We start from the raw sequence: 26,032 nt of genomic DNA on the forward strand, positions 1-26,032 counted from the left end.
TTCAGATGGGATTTGTTTTCTAAACTGATGTTTGAGTTGCGTTTAGTATTATAGGAAAGTCATGCAAACTAATTAAAATAAATTACACTTACTGTACATATTAAATAAATTATATGCTTCATATCAGATGAGAAATAAACTTGAACTGAACTGAGCTGAATTTCTTAACTAATGAATTCTGCAGTTTTTGGTGAAGTGAACTGCATCAACATTGAATTGAATTGAATTGAATTGAATTGAATTGACCTGAGTCATATTAAAATTTATATGAAATCCAACTAAAATCAAAAGACTGACTGCACATTTTTAGTGCATGCTGACTGGCATTTGCCTTTCACATCCAATTTATCAGTACGAAACAAAACACTAGAAGAGACAAACTGTCAGCAGTTAGTAGTCAGCAGCAGCTGTTTTCTATAAAAACATGCCAAAACCACAAACTATTTTATAAATAGATGCCAAAGAAGAATGCAACACTTAAACATAGTATAAAATAATATTACTGAGGCTGAATTTAATGCTAATAGAACAACAGAAGATGCATGTAAATCAATCACACAAGTACATTTTGTCATAATTATACCAACAGCCTATTTTTTCATGCCTGATATTTCTGTGCGGTTTGCAATATGTCTGTATAGTTTTCAGTTTTTTATCATTTTAAAGGCTTTAAATAATAGGTTCTTCATCTCATGTTTTCAATAAAAAAAATAATATGGAAAGCAAAGTGTTTGTTTTGTTTGTTTTGAAAAAACCTTGGGAGAAACCAGGCTCAGTCGGTGGTTCCGCTGAAACAGTTTCAGAGGCTCCTGGGGCATATGGCATTTGTAGCCGCAGTCACGCCGCTTGGGTTGCTTCATATGAGACCACTTCAGCACTGGTTACACTCACGAGTCCCGAGATGGGCATGGCGCCGCGGTACACATCGTGTGACCATCACGCAATCGTGTCGCCGCTCATTCAGCCCCTGGACAGACCTTGCTTTTCTATGGGCCGGGGTGCCTTTAGAACAAGTGTCCCGGCATGTTGTTGTCACAACAGATGCCTCCAGCATGGGCTGGGGTGCTACATGCAACGGGCAGGCAGTCTCGGGGCTCTGGACAGGGCCTCGACTGCTTTGGCACATCAACTGCCTAGAGCTGCCTGCAGTTCATCTGGCCTTGAGGCAGTTCCGGATACTGCTGTTAGGCAAGCATGTGCTGGTCCGTATGGACAACACTGCGGCTGTTTCGTACATAAACCGTCTAGGAGGTCTACGATCACGCCGCATGTCACAGCTCGCCCACCATCTCCTCCTCTGCGCGCCGTCCATATTCCGGGGGAGCTCAATCGTGCAGCCGACGCGCTCTCACGACAGCTCACGTTCCCGGAGAATGGCGACTCCATCCCGAGACGATCCGGCTGATTCGGGGAAGCTCAGGTAGACCTGCTTGCTTCCCACGACTCCTCCCACTGCCAGCTGTAATATTGCTCTATCAATATTGCTCTATCAATTCAGACCCCGAGAATATTGAACAAGAGGATCACGCAGAACCTTTTCACGCACAGATATTGCAAGACATATTAAAGTGGTAATGTTATTGTTGTTTTTGTTTTCTTTTGGCTAAATTACGTTTAAGATAGGATGTCAACAACAGCTTAAAAATAACTGCATTGACTGTACAGATAAGTGCAACGGTAATATGTATTACGTTTATTGTTCTTTAATTCTAACATTATTGGATTGGATTGGATTAAATTTATTGTCATTGCACATGTAGATACAAGGCAACGAAATGCAATTGAGAAGAAAAATACAGCACAACATGAGGAAAGGAAGGAGAAAAAAATAATCTTTGAGCGCATTTGAACTATTAACTATTACTTTTGTCTTAATAAACTCCTAATTAGCTGCTTAATAATAGATAGGTAATTGTTACATTTAGGTATGGAGATCTAAAATATGATTGTGAAGAATAAGACATTAATATGTGCTTTATTCGTACTAATAAACAGCCAATATGAAATGTATAGAGTTAACAGTGAAAATATTGGTTGGATATTCTAATCATGGAATTGGTTTTATTGGACAAAAGGTCAGTAAAGGGTAACGCATATCCAGCTTAGTCCAGTTAATCTGAAAATCAGCCATCTCCCTTCATCACACACCACTAGCAAACATTGAGCCGCCCACAAAGGGTTTATTGAAGAGTTTGTGTGTCAGTCTCCAGCTGTCCCTCTGTCCCTGAGTATCTCAGCAGGGATCCGGTGACCAGGAGGCCAGCTCACTTACAGCCCTCATCATGATATGTGATGTAATGAGGCCATTAGATCCTGCTAATAGGTTGTTGGAGCAGTCAAGCGAAAGAAAAGGCGGTGGATGGGTTTAGGTGGTCAGATAACACTGAGCTCTGAGAAAGTCCAGGTGTGTGAGGTGTGGAGGAAGAACTCATGCTGACTTCCCACGTCACTTTTATAACAGGCGAATCAACTCCAAGAGGTTTTAGATATAATTGACAAGTAATGAGTATGACTGTCATCAAGTCACTGAACTCAAAGCACCTTAATAACGATACGGGATGTCACAACTATTGACAGCTGTTGCTTAAAGGTTGCCAGATCTTCTATTTCAGCACTGAATTGAGAAGAGTTGCTGATATTTCAATATTTGATATTGTATGCCTCATTTTGGCAGCCTGTCAATGTAAAGAAGGGGTCCTATTAGGGCTAGACGATATGGCCAAAATTTATATCACAACATATTTCTTAGTTTCGGTTGATACGATATAATTCCGGTATGGATATGAACAATATTAAAAAAGCCTCAGAAAAACTGACAACGCCCACAACGGATGTCTGTACCAACAAACTTCTGAAAAATGAATTTGCCAAGTCTATGAAACCTCTTCTTATAAAACTATATAATATTTTACAAATGAAAACAGTACAAATAAAATAATGTTCAACTTTTATTTGTATTTAGCCTTCATACAAACAAGAAATGTGAAATCACTGTCAAATAAACAAGACTCTCAGACTCACCTTATTAATATTAATATCTTTAACTTCAAACTATTAACATAGGCTGATTATTTTTATAGATTGAAACAAAAGTGCTTCAGAATTTGTGGAGATACTCCCGGAGCACCTCATGCATGAAATCTTTAAATACGGAGGGGGCGTTGACAAGACCATAGGGCATAACCAGATATTCATAGTGGCCAGTAGGGGTCACAAAGGCCATCTTCCACTCATCCCCCTCACGTATTCTGATGAGGTTGTAGGCGCTGCGGAGGTCTTGGTGAACACGGTGGCTCCACAAAGATGTTCTAATGCCGTTGGGACGAGAGGAAGGGCATAAGGGAATTTGACCGTTATCTTATTCAGGGCTCGATAATCTATGCAAGGTCGTAGTCCTCCGTCTTTCTTGGCCACAAAAAAGAAGCTCAACGAAGCAGGGGATGTGGAGGGACGGATATAACTTTTGATATAACTCCTCAATATACTCCTCCATGGCCTTCTGCTCGGGTATGGAGGGTGGGCAGATTTTCCCACGGGACACTGGCTCACCCGGTAAGAGGTCTATTGCACAGTCCCATGGCCGGTGTGGAGGCAACTGGGAGGCTTTCTGGGGGCAGAACACATCACTGAAATGGAAGTAACAGGCAAGAATATCTACTGATAACTTGACAGAACACAGGAGCAGACTGACTGGGGATCGCTGGAGAACACACTCGGAAGGAGACACTGCAGGTAAGTAGACAAGGAGGTAAGTAGTAGGCATAGAGCTGTGATAGCTATGGCAGTCCTCTTCGCATGAACGAGACCGGACCCTGGGGTGCTGTGTATTTATGGCATGGCTAATGATGTGCAGGTGCGTGTGATCAGTACTCAGGTGAGGGAGTGCGCTGTGATTGGTTGGTGACAGAGCCTGGCAGATCTGTGACACAGAGCTGCTGCAGAAAACAGAAAAAAGAGTGAGCAACAACAAAAACACATTGCTGGAGGGCCTTATTGAAAATGCAAATTCATTCTTTGCCAGCAGGAGGCGCTTTTGGGGCGGCAGAAACAGTGGTTTCCCCGGTAACAGCTGTAAACAAAGCAGCTCTGCTCATAAAAACTATTTTATCAGACAAAATGAAAACGCCTGAAGACAGTCGGTTCCCTTCAGAGATACATTCATATAAAACACCCGCGCCGCAATTTTGATTTTGAATATTCAGAACACGCTCTAAACGGTTCACCAATCACAACACACTGGGCCAGCTAACCAATCAGAGCACATTTCTTTTTTTTTGTGTTTGAGACAGACAAGAAAGAGAGATGCTGCAATAATATAAAATATGTGCAAAATAATGCATTTTTGGATCAATTAAGCATGAGGCCCTATTCTACTACACCCCATGAATTAAATCAAGACTTAATAAAAAGTCATAATAGGACGCATTTAAAGCAGATAAAACAAATAATAGTTGAAAATATGCAAAATTTTAAAAACAAATTTGTGTGTAGCATTGGCACCATGTGCAATGTTTCTGTTTATTGAGGACAAGAGAAAGAAAGAGGATCGGGTAAAATTTATTTTTAGGGGTGTGTTTCATACAGTGTGATAGAAATGCGTGAAGAATAGACAGAAACTACATTTGCATTTTTAAAAGTAAAAATATATATTAAAAACTTTCAAGCTACACTGTAACAAAAAAATCTGTAAAATAAGGCACAGTGTACTGTATTAATATGAAGGAATTTTCTGTATATTTATTTTTTTACAGGTTTCTTGCCTGTATTTTGAATTTTGAACTTCATTACATTGTGTTTTAGGGTTAACGGAAATGTCTGTAAAATTACTGGATAATATCCTGCTAGAAAATCATCAGTACATTTTCTTTCTTTCTTTCTTTCTTTCTTTCTTTCTTTCTTTCTTTCTTTCTTTCTTTCTTTCTTTCTTTCTGTCATTTATTTATTATTTAAAGTGTCGATTTGTGATTAATAGCTTTGGAAATGCATCATCTGGAAAAGAGTCCATAGTGTTTCACAACTCTCTCAAATTACTTAAATATTTGTGTATCTGCATATACAGTATTTTGCAATAAATAAATGTGTACATAATCAACATTTATAATATATATATATATATATTTTATTGAAGAAAAAATCATAGTTAATAGTTAGTTAATTATGAGATTTGGTCCTTAAAATAAAGTGTGACAGAATACATTCAAGAGATTGTTGATTTTGTTATAATAGCAAAGTACAGCTCCCACCAGTAAATTACCATCGTAGTTAAAGATAGGAGAAAAATTATCTAAATTAAAACCAAACAAAGACAGCACTTGTATTACCTGTGCAGAAACAAAACCTACATATTCAATACATAAAAAATTACATTATCAATAGTTAAATCATCAGGTTTATTTTTGGATATTTATTTTAATTCTCCAGCTTGGCTTTGTTTGCACTACATTTTTATATTCATAACTAATAACATAGTAATTGCCCATTGGATGAAAAGCACATATAACAGGCTGGAGGCAGGTTGCCTTGACACCTGTTGCCCAGGGAACCATCCAGCAGCTGCCATGACGAGCAGCATCTTTGGGTATAATGTGTGCTGCTGATATGCAGTAGCTCTGTGCAAATGTCAGCTCATTAAACTCAACACGCTTGACCTTTCTCACCTGAGCTCACCTGTTTGTGGAGAAAACCTGTGACCTGTCAATAGCATCTCCTCGCTTTGATATGCAAAGTTGGCATTAATTGGTCTATGGATTCCAATTTAGTGGAAAATTAATGTGTAGAAACATCTTTTTGGTTTGTTTTAAAATCTAGTGAGCTTTCTAGCTGTCTACAGTGGTGGCCAAAATGATTAGAACACTATTTTCAGCAGTTAATAAATAGTTTTAAGTCAGTTATTTCTATCTTTTGCTGTAGTGTGTCAGTAGGAAATATCAGTTTACGTTTCCAAACATTCATTTTGCCATCAGTTGTAATAATCCACTGTACATAGGGGATGTTATGTTCAAGTTAACATCAAGTGATGATTTTAGACACAATGCTCTCAGTATGGACCTTTTTTGCTCTATTTCGACAATCATTGCACCTCTGATCAACGCAGTTTCGTTCCTGAATGATTCAACGTTTTTGAATGAATCGAGTGAGTCAATGATTCAATAAGCCATTCATAAAGACACTGGCTAAATTCGGTTTATATTTAAAAAGTTTTGCAACATGTACAATTTATGCAGTTGTAACTGCCATGTAAATGCATTCATGGCATCTCTGAGCTGCATTAAAGGTCCCATGTTGTCAAAACTGAAATTTCCTGGCTTTTTTCATGATAACAGAGGACTAGGGGCTATGTCACTACCATATACGTTTCAAAACAGTCAGTCCACAGTAAAAAGCACAAAGCCTGCATAAAGTAGCTTTGCTTTTTCACAAGCCCTTATGATTTCCGTAAAAATGTGACGCCCGAACTACTCAGTCACCGCCTTCAGTCACCATCCCGAGCACCGCCCACCGTCCCATCCATCCTCCAGCCACAATTAATCACGACAATGCATATACAATTACAAATGATTATTAATGGTCAGTTTGTTGTTTTACACACATGCACACAGACATTATTTCATAGTCATAGTGGTATGACATAGTCGTGAGATGCAAGAAATCTTCAGACACACCCATAACAACAAAACACCACACTTTATTGAACATTTTCTGATAAGAAGTGTTCGCTGCAAACGTAAGCATTTTTGACGATCGTTTCTGTCCAGTCCGCTTGTTTTATTGCGTTTAACCACAGTTATCATCGTTTTTTTGTCTGGCAGTGCCAGCAGGTATGCAAGCAAATGTCTAATTTGAGGCTGTATTACATCGATTCTGGCACCCAACATCACAACAAGATGATATTTTAAGCTCCTTATGTAGCTGAATCTGCGCTGGTTTGAATGGGCCGCTTCCAGTTTTCCCCTTGTTTTGCTTCCAGCTTAGAGCAGTGACGTAATTATGACGTCGGCCCATGTGGTTGGCCTGGCCGTGCAGCACTGAAAAAACAACATGCCAATCAGAAGATAGGCTCATGAATATTAATTAGACAGGCCAAAATCAACCTGTTCTTAGCAGAGCTCCTGAGAGAATAGCTGTAAAAATATATTAAGATGGTTTTTGGTACTTATACCGCAAATATATATTCTTAAGGACATCAAAACCTAAAATAAAACTCCAGAAAGGTGTACAGTCTGTGTAAATGCATTTAAATTCCACTTCAGATGCAGCATCTGCAATGCAAAGATAGATTTTGTTGATTGATTTAATTTGATTGATATCAGCCCTATAATATCGTTTTATTCTAATTGCATTCATTGAATAAATACATGAATTTACATGATGCATACATTTTATAAAGTTAGAAAATGTGCCCTTATAAAGGTTAAAAAATGGCCCTGGAAGATTTAAGGTGGAAAATATCATTCCTAATGGAAATGTTTATTTGTTCTCACAAGTTTAGCTTAACTATAACTTACTTATATAAGATGGCGCCGGTGAGATCGGCTGCCGTCACGACTGCTCCGACCAAACTTTGTCTTTTTTTGTTATTTTTTCGTATTGTTAACTATAAATACCGGTTTCTTTTTGTAAGATGGCCATTCTTACATACGACAGGGCCACTCTTATTTCTATTGGTGCACAATGCACTAACCTTTCGCCGTTTTTGAACCCGGACCCATCCTGGCCGAGCGAGATCCTGAGGAGGAACAAAGGACGCGACCCGTACCGGCGTCCTCGAGGGAAACGAGCCGGCGTCAGGAACAGGCTGAGGGCTCGCGCACACCGCGCTCCCTTACCAAGTGTCCTGCTCGCCAATGTCCAGTCGCTGGATAACAAACTCGATGACCTCAGGGCAAGAGTCAGGTTCCAGAGGGACATTCGGGACTGCAACCTTCTCTGCTTCACCGAGACATGGCTGAACCCAGCGGTACCAGACCACGCCATCCAGCCGGCCGAGTTCTTCTCGGTTTACCGCATGGACAGAACGCTGGACTCGGGGAAGACTAGGGGAGGTGGAGTATGTCTGATGGTGAACAAACACTGGTGCAACAGCGCGAGCATTGTTCCCCTCTCACGCTCCTGCACACCGAATCTTGAACTTCTGACCATCAAATGTCGCCCTTTTTATCTCCCTCGGGAATTTAGCTCGGTCATCGTCAGTGCCGTTTATATTCCACCTCAAGCGGACACGGACACTGCGATATGGGATTTACATGAAACACTACACCTTCACCAGACACAGCACCGGGACGCCGCATTCATTGTTTTGGGAGATTTCAACAGTGCCAACCTCAAGCGTGCACTGCCGAACTTCCATCAGCACATCAGCTGCCCCACCAGGGGCGAAAGGACATTAGATCACTGTTACACCCCATATAAGAACGGCTACAAGGCACAGTCACAACCACCGTTTGGGAAATCGGACCACGCCGCCATCTTCCTCATGCCTGTTTACAAACAGAGGCTGAAACAGGAAGCCCCGGTGCAGAGGGAGGTCCAACGCTGGACGGACCAATCGGTGGCCGCTCTGCAGGACGCGCTAGATGACGCAGACTGGGACATGTTCCGGCGCAGCTCTGATGACGTCAGCTTGTTTACGGAAGCGGTTGTGGGATTTATAGAGAAACTAATGGATGATACGGTGCAGAAAACCATCATCAGGACGTTTCCCAACCAGAAGCCGTGGGTGGATAAAACCATCCGCGACGCCCTGAGATCCCGCTCCGCTGCCTACAACACAGGGCTCATCACCGGGAACATGGATGATTACAAGGCTGCATCTTACAGCGTGCGCAGATCGGTGAAGGAGGCGAAGCAGCGCTACGGGAGGAAACTAGAGTCGCAATTCCAACATGGCGACTCTAGGAGCCTGTGGCAGGGACTTAGAACCATCACGGACTACAAAACACCACCCTCCAGATCGGGGAATGCGGACGCCTCTCTGGCTGACGAGCTGAACACTTTTTATGCTCGCTTCGAGGCTGCAGCTAATCACGCTAACGGCGCTAGCAGTGCTAACTGCATGCACGCTGAGGAAGCCGGTGAGGACAACGTATTCACCATCACGGAGCATGACGTGAGGAGGGCATTCAAGAGAGTGAACATCAGGAAGGCAGCAGGACCAGATGGCATCACAGGTCGGGTTCTGAAGGCCTGCGCTGACCAGCTAGCACCGGTGTTCACCGAGATCTTCAACCTCTCCCTGGAACAGTCCATAGTCCCCTCATGCTTTAAGCAGTCCACCATTGTTCCTGTCCCCAAGAAACCGCAGCCCACCTGCCTAAACGACTATCGCCCTGTAGCCCTCACATCAGTGGTGATGAAGTGCTTTGAGAGACTGGTCAGAGACTTCATCATTGCATCACTACCAGACACACTGGATCCACTACAGTTTGCATACAGACATAACCGCTCCACGGAGGATGCCATCTCACACCTCCTCCACACCACAACAAGTCACCTGGACTGCAGAAAAGGGAATTATGTAAAAATGCTGTTTGTGGACTACAGTTCAGCGTTTAACACCATAATTCCCTCCACACTCACCTCCAAGTTGGAGGTCCTTGGTCTCAGCACATCCTTGTGCCAATGGATCTCCAGCTTCCTGAAGGACAGACAGCAAGCCGTACGGATGGGTAAACACACCTCATCCTCCATCACCCTAAGCACCGGAGCCCCTCAAGGTTGTGTTCTGAGCCCCCTGCTGTACTCACTGTACACTTATGACTGTGTGGCCACTTCCAACTCCACCACCATCATTAAGTTTGCTGATGACACTGTTGTGTTGGGCCTGATCTCAGACAACGACGAGACGGCCTACATACAGGAGATTAAGAACCTGGAGAGTTGGTGCCAGGTGAATAGTCTACACCTGAACATCAGCAAAACTAAGGAGCTGATAGTGGACTTCAGTACGAAGCAGGAGCGGTCGTACCAGCCGATCACGATCAGCGGGACTCCAGTGGAGAGAGTGGACAGCTTCAGATACCTGGGTGTTCACATCACGCAGGACTTGACTTGGTCCTGTCATACCAGCACCCTGGTGAAGAAGGCCAGGCAGCGTCTGTACCATCTGAGACGCTTAAAGGACTTTTGACTTCCCTCTCGGGTGCTTAAGACTTTTTACACCTGCACCATCGAGAGCGTCCTGACGGGCAGCATCACTTCCTGGTTCGGGAACTGCACTATGCAGGACAGACGAGCCCTCCAGAGGGTGGTGCGTTCAGCGGAACGTACCATTCACACCGAGCTCCCTAACCTGCAGGACATCTACAGCAAGCGGTGCCTGACCAGGGCCAGGAAGATAGTGAAGGACCTCAGCCATCCCAACAATGGACTCTTTTCTCTGCTGCGTTCAGGGAGACGCTTCCGCTCCATGAAGGCGAACACAGAGAGAATGAGGAGGAGCTTCTTCCCGCAGGCCATTCGGAGTCTAAACCACTCTCCACTCCAATCACATCACCCCACACTTCCACTTTGCACATTTTTCAAGTACAATCTGCACTAATTTGTAGAAGGTTACGAAAGGATAAATGAGTGGGACTTACATGCCATTTGTCTTTGTCTTTAGTATCCTTTTACTCACTTATACACTTTACTGCACTGCACAGCACAGCACACGGACACTTTATCACTGACATACACTTTACTTTTTATAGAATCTATATAGAATCATATTCTATTTTTTATTCTCATATCTATTTGTTATTTTATTTTATTGCTAGTTTATTCTGTATATATGTTTACTGTACTTTTTCTATTTGTATTTTTGTAAACTTGAGGTTTTTCTAATTTTGTTGGACAATTTGTTGGACAGTCGTACAATACATTTCACTACATGTCGTACTACGTATGTATATGTATGTGACAAATAAAATTTGAATTTGAATTTGAATTTGAAACTAGCACATAAAAGTAAGCGGAAGTGAATGATTTAGAAATTATTCAGTTCTTCAGTAATGAATTTCAATAACAATAAGGTGTTGTTAACTAATCCAAAAGAATTGATTCGACCTTAACAGTTTTATGCAAATGTAATACTTGTTGGATATATGTAATCTAAATGATATAGGATTCGCCAGTCATTGTTTATTAGTTTTGGTTACTTTTGTATTTTGTTTCCCACTACATGATATGCCATGAAAATGACTGGCTAAATTCATAAACATTGTTTACTCTATTGTGCAAATGCATGATCAGCATACTGTAAGTTTGCGGTCTTGTGTTCATCTGTTAACGTGACTATTGATAGCTTTCTCTGACATTTAACCAGATGTATTATTATTCAGATAGTCTTTATTAGCATGTTGACTAATGAAAAAGAAAATTCACCAGAAAATGTTATTTATTTAGCTGTGGACAATTCTTCTCTGCATATGTTTCATAATTCTTGATCAAAATGTCATAACTAGGAATATCTTCTCGAAACAATGTATCTCTGGTTAAACTCCGCCTCTTTCAAGCTTGCATTCAGTCGATCTACCGCTATCCAATTCTTCTTCTGTTTCACTGTGACTTAACTTATTTGCTCAGCAATATTCCAGATTCAGCTGTTGCTTATTTGTCCTGACAAGAGTTGACATGAAAGAAAAAAATAGTTAAAAAAAGTTGACTTTTTCGTTCATATCTCACAATTCAGACATTTTTCTTGCAATTGCGAGTATATATCCCACAATTCTGACTTCTTTTCTCAAAACTGTGAAATATGACCTTGCAATTTCGAGAAAAAAGTTGAAATTGTGAGACAAAAAGTCACCGTTTCCTTTTTTATTTTTATTCAGTGCCAGAAACAAGCTTCCACACCTCAAAGCACGCTGTGACTGTCATCTGTAATCGTATAGCACTCATTTTCTGGATCTTCCTCACGCACAGGTTTTCCAGTGACGCTGCTCTTTTTGTCTCTTCATTTTACAACTGACACGTTAATGTGATGCTTTACTGGTTTTCTGCTGTATCCAGATGAATTGTTAGAGTGAAGTGTCAACAGAACGTTTGTCCTAACTGAATTTTATTTGTGTTCACAGAGACATTAAGCCAGAAAACATTTTGCTGGACGAGCACGGTAAGTCCTAAAGTTACTATAAATCACCATCACGTCTGCTGTTAGTGCTTCTTGTTAGGACTTGTTGAGTGATAACACAGGTGACAGAAAGCCATTGAAGGTTATTCGTGGCAGATGCTTCACATTGGACAACCAGTGTTGTCAGGGAGAAAAAACAACCTGCATAATTTTTCATCAGTATGATAATAGGCAGGGGAATATTAATGTGAAGATAGTTATGTCCCCGTCTCTAAACAACAACAAACAGCAGGTGGTTGAAGACGACAGACAGGCCAGTGAATTTTCTACCTCTACTTTCTCGCAGTATCTTTTTTTTTCACTCTTTTGTGTGGAAATCAATAATAACCATGCAATTTTCAGTAGCTTTGGTTCTGGAAGCATTAATTTTCTCCACAGAGATTTCTAAAACAATCTTCATTGAAGAGCTAAGCCGTGAATCAAACCAAAATGAATGTCAGAATTAGAAACTTTGCATAAAGAGTATCTGAAAATTGGCAAAATGTCAATTTTAGGCTCTTTTTATTGTGTATATTTTGACACTGCATCCAAGTTTCCATTTGATCCAAATTGGTGTGCATGTTGAAAGAAAGATACCTGGATGGTCTATTTTTGTTGGACTGGAAGTCGCAGACCATGCACACTTTAACAAGACAATGGCGCAACCTATTGGATTTTGAAGCCTGATTCATTTCAGACGTATATGTCTCCTCCTTTAACTTTAAAGGAGACAAGCATCATCTGCAGGTTCTTTATTGGCATCTGTGGTAAATGTTCCATTCCACAAAAGCTTCTATGTAGTGGAAAATGGTTGTTTAGATTTTTAAAATGTTCTTTAAACTAAGAAAAGAACATTTACTCATTGGTCACTTTTGACTGAAAAATGCTGACATTTAAAAAAAATAGTAGTTCTATGACATTGCTGCGAAAACCCCTTTTTGGAGGCTTTATTTTTAAGAGATTTGCAAACTCGATTGAATGGATTGCTGTGGACTGCAGGCCAACAATTGGCTTACATTCAATATCATTGAAACAAGACAAACAATACATTGAGTTTTAAAGCCTTTTTGAAATATGTAATCAATTATTTAACCCAATAATGTATTTGCTCTGAATATATCCTCTGATATGATTGATATGCAACTTTACTCATAGCTTTAATTAATTGATTGCTTTATTGGAACGTCTTTGCAAAGCTACACCGGCGTTAGCAGCGTTATTTTTATAGATTTTTTTTTTTGTGCTGTCCCATTGCAGAATATATCTCTGCTTGTGCTGCAAAACACTACACAAACACATTATAACTGGAGTGATTTCTCCTTATAAGCCATATTTATATGCTTCAGTGAGTTTGTGGATGTGGCATCTTCATGAAATATAGAATCATTTGGTTACCTAATGATGCAAAGAGATGAAAATGTTTGATAAAAAGATGCTTGTGCATCTTGCTTGTACATTGAAAAGTGAAAGTACCGCAGGATCTTCAATAAGAACGCTGCCAGCAATTAAAAACTACTAAAATATACTGTTAATACCATAATTTTTAGACATGGTACCATAGTAGTACCATGCACGTTTTTGCACATAGGCTTGATGTAAACATGAGAACTTGTCAGATTTGAGAAACATAATTAAAAAATTTGAATTTAAATTGTAAATTTTGCTTGTCAAGAAAATCTGTTGGGGGGGGGGGGGGGGGGGGGGGCAGTAATTAAAGGTTAGTGTTTTTGCATTTTGAAAAAAAAAAAAAAACAGTAATTAAAGGTTAATCAGGGTTTTTGCAAGTTTTTTTTTTTTGTTGTCTTTTTTTGAGAACTGTCCCTTTAACTGCTGATGTAGCCCATGCCAAAACATCCATTTGCTTTTGAGTGAAAACCTGACAGATATTTGGAAGTTGAAATGCTTTTTAAGGCCATTTGCTCAGCTTACAGACACACAGCAGTGCTGTTTCTAACCCCTGGAGGGTGTCTGGAAAGCGCTGACTCCTGCAGGCCTCACGTCCAGAGGAGGTGCTCTCCACAGCTCACTGGACAGTCGGGTTTTTACTCCCTGAGGAACGAGAGGTACATTACCTCCAGTGGTCCTTCTGCAGGAGCCAAGAGCACCCAGACGCACAGAGAGCACACTCTGCATTCTCACCTGAGAGAAAGTTCAAGAAATGTGTCCTGAGACCTGTGCTGGTGCAACCAGAAACCATTGTCTGTAAATAAAAAGGGGATAACAGTCACAATAATCTGTAAAACTGTTCTGTTAAAAAGTTTACCCAAAAATAAAATGATTAGGTCACACTTTATTTTAAGGTCCAATTCTCACTATTAACTACGACTTTTGCCTCAGTAATCTCCTTTTTTTTTGCTTTAATATTAATTTGCTGCGTATTAATATTAATAGTTAGTAGTTGATGCGACAGGATGGGACACGGTGTGATGCGCAAATGCAAAAAGTCTTATATTCCTCGAAGGTATCTCTATCATTTTGTTGCTGGAATAATCCTGTGTCTGCGTTTCTCTCGTGTTTACTCGCCGTTTACATTCACTACATGCATGAATCGATCGGCAGGGCTAAAGAGGCAATGATGAAATAGTTCTTCTTGATCTTCTTCTGCAGAGGCGGGCTTTGGTCACCGAAACAAAATATGAAATTAATAGTCAGTATTGGGGGTAATGCATTACAAGTAATGTGAGCTACGTAATCAGATTACTTTATTCAAGTTACTAGTAAAGTAGTTCATTACTTTTAATATAAAAGAAAAATACTTTAAATAAGTAATGCCAGTTACTGTTTTCTCATGTATTGACTGACAGCTCTCCTGTCCTCATGTTGAGAGAAATCCAGAGTAAGTGCAGAGTGTTGTGTGTTAACGTGATCTTACTGTAGTTCTAGACTAAATATGAACATGTATTTACTCATCTCACCTGCACTAAAACACATTCAGTGTTCCTCAAAATCAATAAAAAACAGTGAAATCCAAACTCAGAATATGACACAAACCTGCAATAACTATATATGTTAAATAACACAAATATCCTTTATGTATTTAATCCAAGTTTACTACCCAATGTCTTTGCTGCTGACCTTCAATGATCCAATTCAACCATACTAATAAGCAAAAATGACTTTAGATAAACATCACATTTATGTTTCTTTTTTTATTGCTGAAGAGTGCTGAACTTTCTTCTCCTGCGTCCTATTCATGCAATCCAGAATGCATTTGCATTATTTTGAATTTACATTTTCTTCAGCCTGACGCTTTTGCCTTTCACTTTTGAGGTGAAAGGAATTTTACATTTGCCAAAAATATAACTTTTTATATTAAAAGCAATCAGGCAAGCCTAGCCCAGATGAGAAAACCTAACGCAAAAGTAACATAACACATTGCTTTCCATAAAAACTATTGGAATTAGTTATTTTTTTTTAAGGGAGCAACACAATATTGTAACACATTACTTTTAAAAGTACAGTACTTTTACAGTACAGTACCACTTTGGCAGCTTAGTTTCAATAAAAGCTGTTTTTGGACTATCAGGAGGTCTGAAACTAACAGGATGTTTGTGTACTACAATAACCTCTTATAGTATGTCAAAATATCATTTTGACTTGATTTTTTAATTCACGACTCCTTCAAAAACGTACTCTGTTACTATCGTAACCTCGGTTCCTTGAGATATGGGAACGAGTACTGCGTCTGTAAGACGCTTGTATGGGAAAAACAATTTTTTCCTCTTCAACTGAAGCCTTTTCAATCACGCAGTGAAACTGCACGTCCATTGGTTCGTGCAGTGCTATAAAATCGAACCAATGGCTCGGCGGCAGCGCTGAGCGAGCCTATGGCTATGCAGCCTGCCATAGCCCGCCAGAATGGGTGAGGCCTCTGGCTATATAAGTGGCCGCTTTGCCACCACATCTCAGATTTCTTTGAATGAAGAGACTGAGGCATGCAGCTCATAGCACGGCCAGGAACGCAGTACTCGTTCCCATATCTCAGGGAACCGAGGTTACGATAGTAACCGAGTACGTTCCCTTTCGATATTCCACTCATACTGTGTCTGTAAGAGCTTGTATGGGAACCAGTACAATCACACCGTGCTATAACGAGGAACGACTTCTCCGTCCAGGTTGTAAAACCTTACAAATGTGGATGGCGAGGACCAGCCGGCCGCCTCATAAATTTCCGAAATGGACACCCCGCTGGACCATGCCCAGGAGGCGGCAATGCCTCTGGTGGAATGGGCTCTGACTCCAATGGGGCACTGCAAGCTCAAGGAGGAGTATGCTAGGGTGATAGCATCCACTAACCACCTGGAAATTCTTTGTTTCGTAACAGGGCGACCTTTAGCGCAGTTACCGAAGCTAACAAAAAGCTGTTCTGATCTCCTGCATGAGGCAGAACGCTCCATGTATACCCTCAGGGCCCTGACGGGGCAGAGCAGGGACAATTCCTGGTCATCCGTCGAGGGGGAAAGCGCGGAAAGCTCTATGACCTCGGCTCTGAACGGAGTGGAGAGCACCTTAGGTACATAAGCCAGCCTTGGTTTCAGGATGACCTTGGAGTCGTTAGGCCCGAATTCCAGGCAAGGAGGGTTGATGGAAAGGACCTGTAGGTCTCCTGCTCGCTTTACCGACACCAGTGCTAACAGCAGGGCGGTTTTAAGCGAGAGTGATCTGAGGCTCACAGATTGCAATGGTTCAAACAGGGGGCCCTTCAAGGCCCTTAGTACGGTTGGTAAGTCCCAAGATGGAACTGTATGAGGACGTGGGGGGTTAATTCTCCTGGCGCCTCGTATAAACTGGACCACCGCACTATTCCTGCCCACCGATCGGCCAGCAATAGGGGCATGAAAAGCTGCTATGGCTGCTGCGTAAACTTTAATGGTGGATGAGGAGCACTCTTTATCCAGCATCTCCTGCAGAAACGAAAGAACCACTGATACATCAGAGGTAACCGGATATAAGTCGCAGTCTTGGCACCAAGCCGAGAAAATAGACCATTTCAGAGCATAGAGGCATCTGTTAGACAGGGCTCTATCTTCTGACATGGTGTTTAAGACACGCTCTGGGAGGTCGAAAGACTCCCGTTGAGGGGCCAAACATGCAGGGCCCATAACTCGGGCCATGGATGCCACATCGTGCCGTTCGCTTGAGAGAGAAGGTCCCGTCTCAAGGGAATGGGCCACGGGGCTGCTTCCTCGCACAGTGCTCCCCAACCTTTGTTGGAAGGGTCCTTCCTTCTGTGCGCCGTGTCTAAGATCACACCCAGCTTCAGCCAGAGGGGGTTCTTCCAACGGTTCAAGGCTGATACACAGGCCCGATCCACCGTGATGTGATGGCGACCGTGACGCCAAGCCACAGATGGAACCCTCCACTTCAGCCAGTACTGGATGGGCCGCATGTGAAGCAGGCCTAACTAAAGTACTGGCGAAGCTGCTGCCATAAGGCCCAGCCTTTTCTGGAATGCCTTGAGTGGGTGGACGGTCCCTTCCTTGAAGGAGGCCGCGCGGTGCTGAATAGTCATGGCTCGTTCTGCTGAGACAGTTGCTGTCATCTGCACTGAGTCGATAACTGTCCGCAGGAACCACACTCATTGGCCGGGTGACAGTATGCTCTTGGCAAAGTTGACCCTGAGCCCCAGGCAATCTAAGTGGCTGAGGAGGAGGGTCTTGTGCGATATTGAAACTGCTTCTGACTGGGCCAGAATGAGCCAGTCGTCAAGGTAGTTGAGAATGCGGATTCACATCTGCCGCAGAGGGGAGAGAGCTGCCTCCATGCATTGCGTAAAAGTGCAGGGAGCTAGGGACAGCCCAAACGGGAGGACCTTGTATTGATATGCCACCCCTTCGAATGCGAATCTCAAGAATCGTCTGTGATGGGGGGTTACCTGGATGTGAAAGTATGCGTCTTTCAGATCCAGTGACATGAACCAGTCCGCTGGGCATATTTGCGAGAGGATCTGTTTCAATGTGATCATCCTGAACAACATTTTTTACCAGGGCATGATTCAGGAGTCTGAGATCTAGAATAGGTCGCAGGCCACCATCTTTTTTGGGGACAAGGAAGTAGTGGCTGTAGAAGCCGGACTCACTCTGGGCTGGAGGAACGATTTCTATGGCTCCCTTTACCAGCAGATTCATCACCTCTGTGTGCAGGACTTGAGCGTCCTCTCTGCGCACTGTGGTGGCGGAAGCACGATGGTCTTCGAGTGAATAACCTCGTCTTATCGTACCCATTACCCACTCTGACAGGCCTGCCGGGCCTCGGGCCGCGTGGCAAAAGGTTGAATAGGCTCTACAGACTGGGTTCGGGAGTGGCAGGTGTTGGCTTGGCAGGTTGCTGAGTTGGCGCAGACTTGGGGCGACTAGAAGCAGCAGCAGAACTGGAGCGTTTCGGGAGGAAGTGTTGCATCGCTTGAGATGACTTCTGAGCCTCCGTAAACCAATCCGTAAAGCCCTCCACAGCTGGCCCAAGCACGCTGTTCGACGAGACAGGAGCGTCGAGGAAGGGAATTTTATCCGCCTCTTTCAACGAAGAGTCAGTGAGGAAGAATCTTTGTCGCTGAAGAGAAGAAATCTGAGATGCGGCGGCGAAGCGGCCGCTTATATAGCCAGAGGCCCCGCCCATTCTATGGCGGGCTGCATAGCCATAGGCTCGCCGAGCCATTGGTTCGATTTTATAGCACTGCACGAACCAATGGATGTGCAGTTTCACTGCGTGATTGAAAAGGCTTCAGTTGAAGAGGAAAAAAGAGTTTTTCCCATACAAGCGTCTTACAGACGCAGTACGAGTGGAATATCGAAAGGGAACAGAAGACTGCAACAGAATAGCTATGAATACAAATGAGATTATTGCTCTGCAGGAAACTCTTTCGTCTTCTCTTTATCACTGATGTCCTCTGTCGGTGTGTAAATAATGCAGCTGCTGCATGAAGGTGTTTTACATTCATATCAACACTGCACACATCCACAGTGTCTACTCTCTCTGTGATATAGGCCCACATACACATACGGTTAGAGAAACTGAACCCATGTACCCTCTTCCTTCTGCGTGTCGCATCTGCTCCGGTTCCCTCGCGCCCTGCGGCGATGGCAGATCTTCATCAAGGTGAAAGGCTGAATTTGGCCTCCTCACTTAGGTCACTGCTATTTCCTCCGAAGCTCGCTACACTCAGTGTCATCTCATTACCAGGAATGAGTAGAGGAACTGCCCCACAAATCAAGCCAAACCATTTAATTAGGCCAGAAAGGAAGAAATAGATTTTGGAAGGTGCTGTTTCAACCGTTATACTGTGAGTGCTGTTTTGGACTGCATGTTCTGTTGTAATGTGACGCCAAACTCCAGTTTTTCAACATATGAATCAAAGTTAAGGAAAAATAAGTCCATCCAAGATGAAGGAAATTTAAAATCTTTTTTTAAAAGCAACTTCTTTTTCTCTCTTTTTGAAGTTTAGATATTGGGCGATTTTGCTTTCAAAACATGTCACCTTTGAGACTAGTGGCAAAAAAAAAGCATCCATAATACACATTTAAGTGTTTACTTTATTACGCTTGATTAATTAGCATCTGTAGATTTCAATTACAATTATAAGATTTAAATGAGAAAAAAAATTAAGAGATTTCAGTTGCACTTTCATACACCAAACTATCCAACTTTATTTCTGTCTAGATTCCGCATGTTTTTTATAGAGGGGTTTGTTAATATGTAATTCACCCTGATATATTTACCTTTTTATTCCGAACACTATTACTTATTTATTTAATTCTAGCTGTTGACAGTATTTATTTACTGAATCATAAATAATAGATATCATAATCCTGCTGTATAATAGTTTAACTCTAATATGTCCATAAAATGAAAAGTATTTTTGACCCGGCTTTATCCAATGTTCTGATTTCTGTTTTGGAAATGTATGCAAATGAATGAATACATAATTAGACAATTAACCATTTGAATATTTTTAAACATACCATTTCAGAAAGCTTGTAATATAAAACAGTTGCCTTAATTTACCTGTAACGGGGCGAACAAGACGTGAGACGTGTGGATCCGAGTGCAAGCTTTTATTTACAGGCATGGTCAATAACAGGCAGGGTCGAACAAACAGCAAACAGGTACAGAGAGCGCAAGACAGAAGAGTACTCAAGTAAACAGGCGTGGTCGGCGATCGGCGTACAATATCCAAAGGGCTTGACAGAAGGGGTAATCCAGGTACGAGAGCAATAATCCAATCGAGGTGCAAACAGAGTCCGAATGGCAAGGCAAAGGGTAAATCCAGAAAACATGGGCAGGAGTTAAAACACAAGCGAACACGCAAGGCAAGGCTATGACTTGGGCTCTGTAGAGTAGCTATTGCTATGAAAGTGATAAACGCAATACAATACTCGGCATCTAGCAAGCGGAAGTCCATGGTTTATAAAGCCTGAGTGATTAGTGTGATCAGCTGTGTAATCAGTGAAAACAGCTGTGTGTGTCGTCAGTGCAATGAATTATGGGGATTGCAGTGAAGTGCAAGAGTCCATGCGGTGAGTGGGTGACCTCTGATGGTGATTAACCAGAAATGCATGGACCAGATTCATGACATTACCTTTATTAATTAAGAAGAGAAAGTATGTTGGTATTTATTATTATACATTATTATTATTATTATATATTAGTATTTATACCATAAATCTATGGCATCAGCATCAGTGTAACCACTTTCATTTAAAGCAAATTAATCTTTTTTATTTGCTCATATTTGTGTTTATATCTTGTAGTCTCATGTTAAATACGGTAGTGTACAGTATATGGTTTAATTTAGCATTTATCTCTTTGCAGGTCACACTCACCTGACAGATTTTAACATCGCTGCTATTGTGAAGGAGGATTTAAAAGCCACATCTATTGCAGGGACAAAACCATACATGGGTGAGAGTTCTCATACTTCTCTTTAACACTACTTTATTTGTGTGATTTAACACATCGTCGGTCAAAGGTTCCTTATATTTTTGTCATTAACAATTGTACAGTTATGTTAAATGCACAGGTAAGACCTTTTCACAGTTGAGGAAACAGAAACAGAAGCAATTTACCTTATTAGAAGTCAGTGAACCATCAAAAAAGATTTTAAAACTTAAAAAATGACAAACAGTTGCTTTAATGCTGCATTCACAGCATATTGTAATGTCTCGAAATGCTAAATGTTGCTTATCTCAATACATTGTTATGAATTACATGAATAATTTAAATGATAGCATATTTTCTATTTAAAACAGCAACATTTGAGGAAAAAGAATTAAGTAGGTTGCATTAGTTTTATATTATTAAATATTTAGCAGCTTCTTACCTTGTTCTCTTTCACCGTTGAAACTGAACGTAACAGTCAGGATCATTAATAGTTACGCCTCCAACATTTGCATAAACCCATCCATGTTCTAGGCCAGCTGCCAGCCGAACCATAAGAAGTTCTGCAGGTATTGCGAAGAAACAAGCGCGGACAACAGCGAAAATGGCAGATCATGGAAATAAACGTTATGTTCCAGGCTGTGCAAGGGATGTGAAGTGCAGTCTGTATTTAGAAAGGCAAGGAAAACAAATAACGCGTTCTACTAAAATAACGCGAGCCACTAAAGGGACATGGTTAGCTGCTAGCGGTAGCCTGTTACATTACAGTACATAAGATTTCACTTACCACATAAACAGAGTAAGGAGAGATGCCTGAGGATGATGGATCAAGCATCTGATCTTGTAAAATGTGTGGTAAGTGCTGCCGCTCCATAGTATAAACAGAGTACATGCGATCGCGAATCTCCAAAATGAAAGTAAAACGTGATTTGAAATCAGTTTCAATGCCCAGCATATTAATAGCGGCTCCCTGATGCTATTTACAGTAATATTACCCAACGATATAACTGCGCAAGAAAGTATTGAAATGTATATTTTCCCTGTGTTTCCTTCTTGTGAGCTACTGAAATGAGCCGCCAATCAGAGCAGAGCTCAACATTGAGCTGCACTGTGAAACAGCCAATCAGAGCAGAGCTCAACATTGAGCCGCACTGTGAAACAGCCAATCAGAGCAGAGCTCAACATTGAGCCGCACTGTGAAACAGCCAATCAGAGCAGAGCTCAACATTGAGCCGCACTGTGAAACAGCCAATCAGAGCAGAGCTCAACATTATTATTCATGACCCTTCCAAATAAGCCAATAACAGACCGTTTTATTCTGGGGATAAATTTTAGGGTTTTAAATCGACATGTAAAACTGTTACCTAAGCCACATACCTTCTATGTAGATATCAGAGAACAATTTAAAATACTGTATCAATGCATTCTATGGCACCTTTAAGAAACAGTCATGAAAGTGTACAAATATACTTGTAGCCTTTTGCTTTAATACTAAATTATATGCTAGAAATTTTTAAATATACTTTTTTAAGATTTGAATATTCAATACATTTGCACATTCAATAGAATTAAGTGCGCAAGGGATTTTCACGAAGGCTTAACCTTTACCAAATATAGGCCTATATAGGAGTACAGCATGCCGACATAGAGCCATACTGTATGGCTACGAGATTTATACAACAGTTCGATGGCACAAGTGTGTAAATAAATAAGAAATAACCACTTAGTGTCTTTAAAAACATTTTGTTTGCAGAACTACTTCCTTCCGCCACAGATTCAAATCAGTTTGACAATTTAACAGCTGAGCCCAAGCCTCAAGACGTCACCTTAGAACTAGTAACGAAGGAATGTGAGTTACTTCATTAAAAGCTATTGTTTTTCTGCATTAACCCTTTAGGCGCTAGGGATTATTGGAAAAAATGCTGGATTTTGACATCAAGATTTCAAAAGCTTGTGGCTTGAAAGGGGTTAAAGATAGAGATCTACTGTAAATTAGAAAAATGTTGGGCATGACCGAATGTTTACGTGGGGTATAAATATACTCATCTAATTTGCATATTATGATGTCATCAGGGGGCGGCCCTCTTGAATTTCATAATATTCAGGAAATAGTAGATATTGAATTAATGTTTGAACTTATTTGCATGTTTTTTTTTTTTTGTCTTTTTATCCTCATTCCAAATGATCATAAAAAGAGGAAATCAACAGTAAAACAGGAAAAAGTAGTAAATTAGATGTACAAACATGTACCAGAAGAAGCGTGATCATTAGACGACCGATCGTCATTTCCAAAACGCAAATATTCCCCTTCAGAGTCAGAATCGGCGAATAACATTTGCAACACATCCTCACGGTACAACTTTTTATTAGCCATTTGGCGATTTTCTCTCACAAATCTCACAGTTTACTCAGACGCTATGAACTGAACTGCTACCGCATCAATGACACGATAGCTCACGTGCTCTGCTATTTCCTCGAACACTTTGAATAGGTACATGATGTAATTTTGGTCTAGTATCGAAGTACTTCATGTCTGCCGTCTAGTGGTAGGAAATACAAATGAGATATTACACCATATTAGGAACTGCAGTCTATTTTATTAAGTATGATGTCTTGTCGCAATTTTGCGACTTTGCCGCTTAGTCTAATGATCGCTCTTCTCCCGGTACATCTTTGCAGCGCAATGGAGCCGCTGTGCAAGGCGAGAGTGTTCACGAAGCACAAACAAGTGATCATTTCGACCCTTTGCCCAACGGGAATGGGGGTGGCAGGGGTGGACGTTGTCATAGTGTCCATAGAGAGCTGTTGCTCTCTGACCTCTCTGAGCCCCACTGGCTCCGCGTTGCTGATGATTGGCCAGATTGCGTCTATTGATCTGATTGCGCGAGCTCTAAGGGCAGTCAGTGTGGGGTAGGTCTGTGCGCTGTGCCATGCAATGAGAGGTACCATACTCTCAAGAACTATAAACTGTGTCACCTAGATACCTGATTGGGCAGATAGCTGGTCAACTGATGGTAATTTACTACTTTCTCCTGTTTTATTGTTGGTTTCCTCTTTTCTGATCATTTGGAATGAGGATAAAAAAAAAAAAAGCAACCATGCAAATAAGTTCAAACATCCATTCAATATCTATTATTTCCTGAATATTACTGATGAACGTGTTTTACTACTAGTGACGTGAGTGAGTGACATACATACTGCCAAGTATGGTGACCCATACTCGGAATTCGTGCTCTGCATTTAACCCATCCAACGTGCACACACAGCAGTGAACACACACACACCATGAACACACACACAGCAGTGAACACACACACAGCAGTGAACACACACCCGGAGCAGTGAACACACACCCGGAGCAGTGGGCAAGGCGAGAAATTCATGAATTGGCAGCCATTTATGCTGCGGCGCCCGGGGAGCAGTTGGGGGTTCGGTGCCTTGCTCAAGGGCACCTCAGTCGTGGTATTGAGGGTGGAGAGAGCGCTGGACATTCACTCCCCCCACCTACAATCCCTGCCGGCCCGAGACTCGAACCCGCAACCTTTGGATCACGAGTCCAACTCTCTAACCATTAGGCCACGACTTCCCATGGACTTCCATTTAGTAGCATGGAATTAGAATAGTTTTTAGCAATATACCATGCTATTTTTTTAAACATGTGGGCTGTACAAATAACAGTAATGATATATAACAGTATTGATATAATTTGTTGAATTGGCATTCATTTTATTGGAGTAAAAAATGATGAAAACATAAAATCTGCTGTTGTCTTGTCTGTTGTACAAGCCCCAGAACTGTTCCAGTCGTTCGAGGGAACACACCCGGGTTACTCTTTCGCAGTGGACTGGTGGTCTTTAGGGATCACTGCATATGAGCTTCTCCGTGGACAGGTGAGGGTCTCTCAACCATCTGATCTGAGATCAGTATTAGCACAAGAACCAATTCAGAACATGGTGAGCCATATTAGCGCGCGTAAGTCCTACTAACCCTGCTCATGCACTGCTGAGAATCAAACTGAACAAGAAATAGATGTTTCATCGACTGTTGGTTTGATCTCTGTAGAGGCCGTACATCATGCGCGCCAACACACCAGCCAATGAGATCCTGCAGACTTTCCACAAAGCGCACCCCTGTTACACCGCCGCCTGGTCTACAGGGATCAAATCACTCTTACAAAAGGTAACATTAAGCACACGAACAGCACTGTAGTCATGCTTTATTTATTTGATGTTTAGGATCAGTCATGATCTAGTACCGTATGAAACATGCAGTGTGTTTGCTTCTGTTGTCAGCTGTTGTGTGTAGATGCTCAGAAGAGGATTTCCAGTCTCTCGGAGCTCCGGGACCTGGAGTACCTCTCTGATGTCAATTGGGATGCTGTGCTTAACAAACAAATCCCACCTGGCTTCCTCCCTAATGTAAGTATATAACACACACACACACACAGCAAATAAAGAGACATGCACACATTCCAGATATGACCGATTTGAACTGAGATATGGATCTGCTTTAAAGGCACAGTTCACCCAAAAATGAACACTGTCATCATTTATTTATCTTAATCCTAATCTTGTTCCAAACCTGTATGAGTTTCCTTCTGCCATTGAACACAAAAAAAATATTTTGAAGAATGTTGACAATCTTTGTGTTGTTTGATTTTAATAATTATGTAAATCTTGTATATATTCATTTAATTAATAAAACTGAGAAATTCCACATTGTTCATGTTCACTACGTAGAATAACAGATCATATACATTTTCAGTATATATTATAAAACCACGATTGAGGGTTTTCACAATGTTCTGCTTACAGAGCGCGCTTGCAGGTTCAGCTGGTTTAATTTACGCTACGCTTGGCAAACCTTGTGCAGATTTATGATGATTGGTCTGGACTGAGAGGCTTTCATGCAGTGAATCTTGGGAGCAAAGTTAAACTCTACAAAAACATACATTTAAGATTTTTTTTTATGTGGTTCTGAACATTTATGTTTGGTTGTGGCGATCGTTCTCCATTCAGAATGACTAATAGCATTATTTATGCCATTTGGAAAGCACTGTAAAAATGATAA

General features: G+C 41.4%; 1 protein-coding gene across 1 annotated transcript in view; it reads left to right on the forward strand.

The window, feature by feature from the left end:
- The window catches only part of LOC306856063 (serine/threonine-protein kinase 32B-like), a 58,733-nt gene that overhangs the window by 20,378 nt on the left and 12,323 nt on the right, over positions 1-26,032 (forward strand). Inside the window, exons 5-9 of the mRNA XM_079395046.1 lie at positions 12,054-12,091; positions 20,897-20,986; positions 24,749-24,852; positions 25,025-25,141; positions 25,255-25,380. Of these exons, the coding sequence (XP_079251172.1) occupies positions 12,054-12,091; positions 20,897-20,986; positions 24,749-24,852; positions 25,025-25,141; positions 25,255-25,380 (475 nt within the window). The remainder of the gene's footprint in view (positions 1-12,053; positions 12,092-20,896; positions 20,987-24,748; positions 24,853-25,024; positions 25,142-25,254; positions 25,381-26,032) is intronic.

The sequence above is a fragment of the Barbus barbus genome (genome assembly GCF_936440315.1).
Source record: "Barbus barbus genome assembly, chromosome: 36".
Lineage (NCBI taxonomy): Eukaryota > Metazoa > Chordata > Actinopteri > Cypriniformes > Cyprinidae > Barbus > Barbus barbus.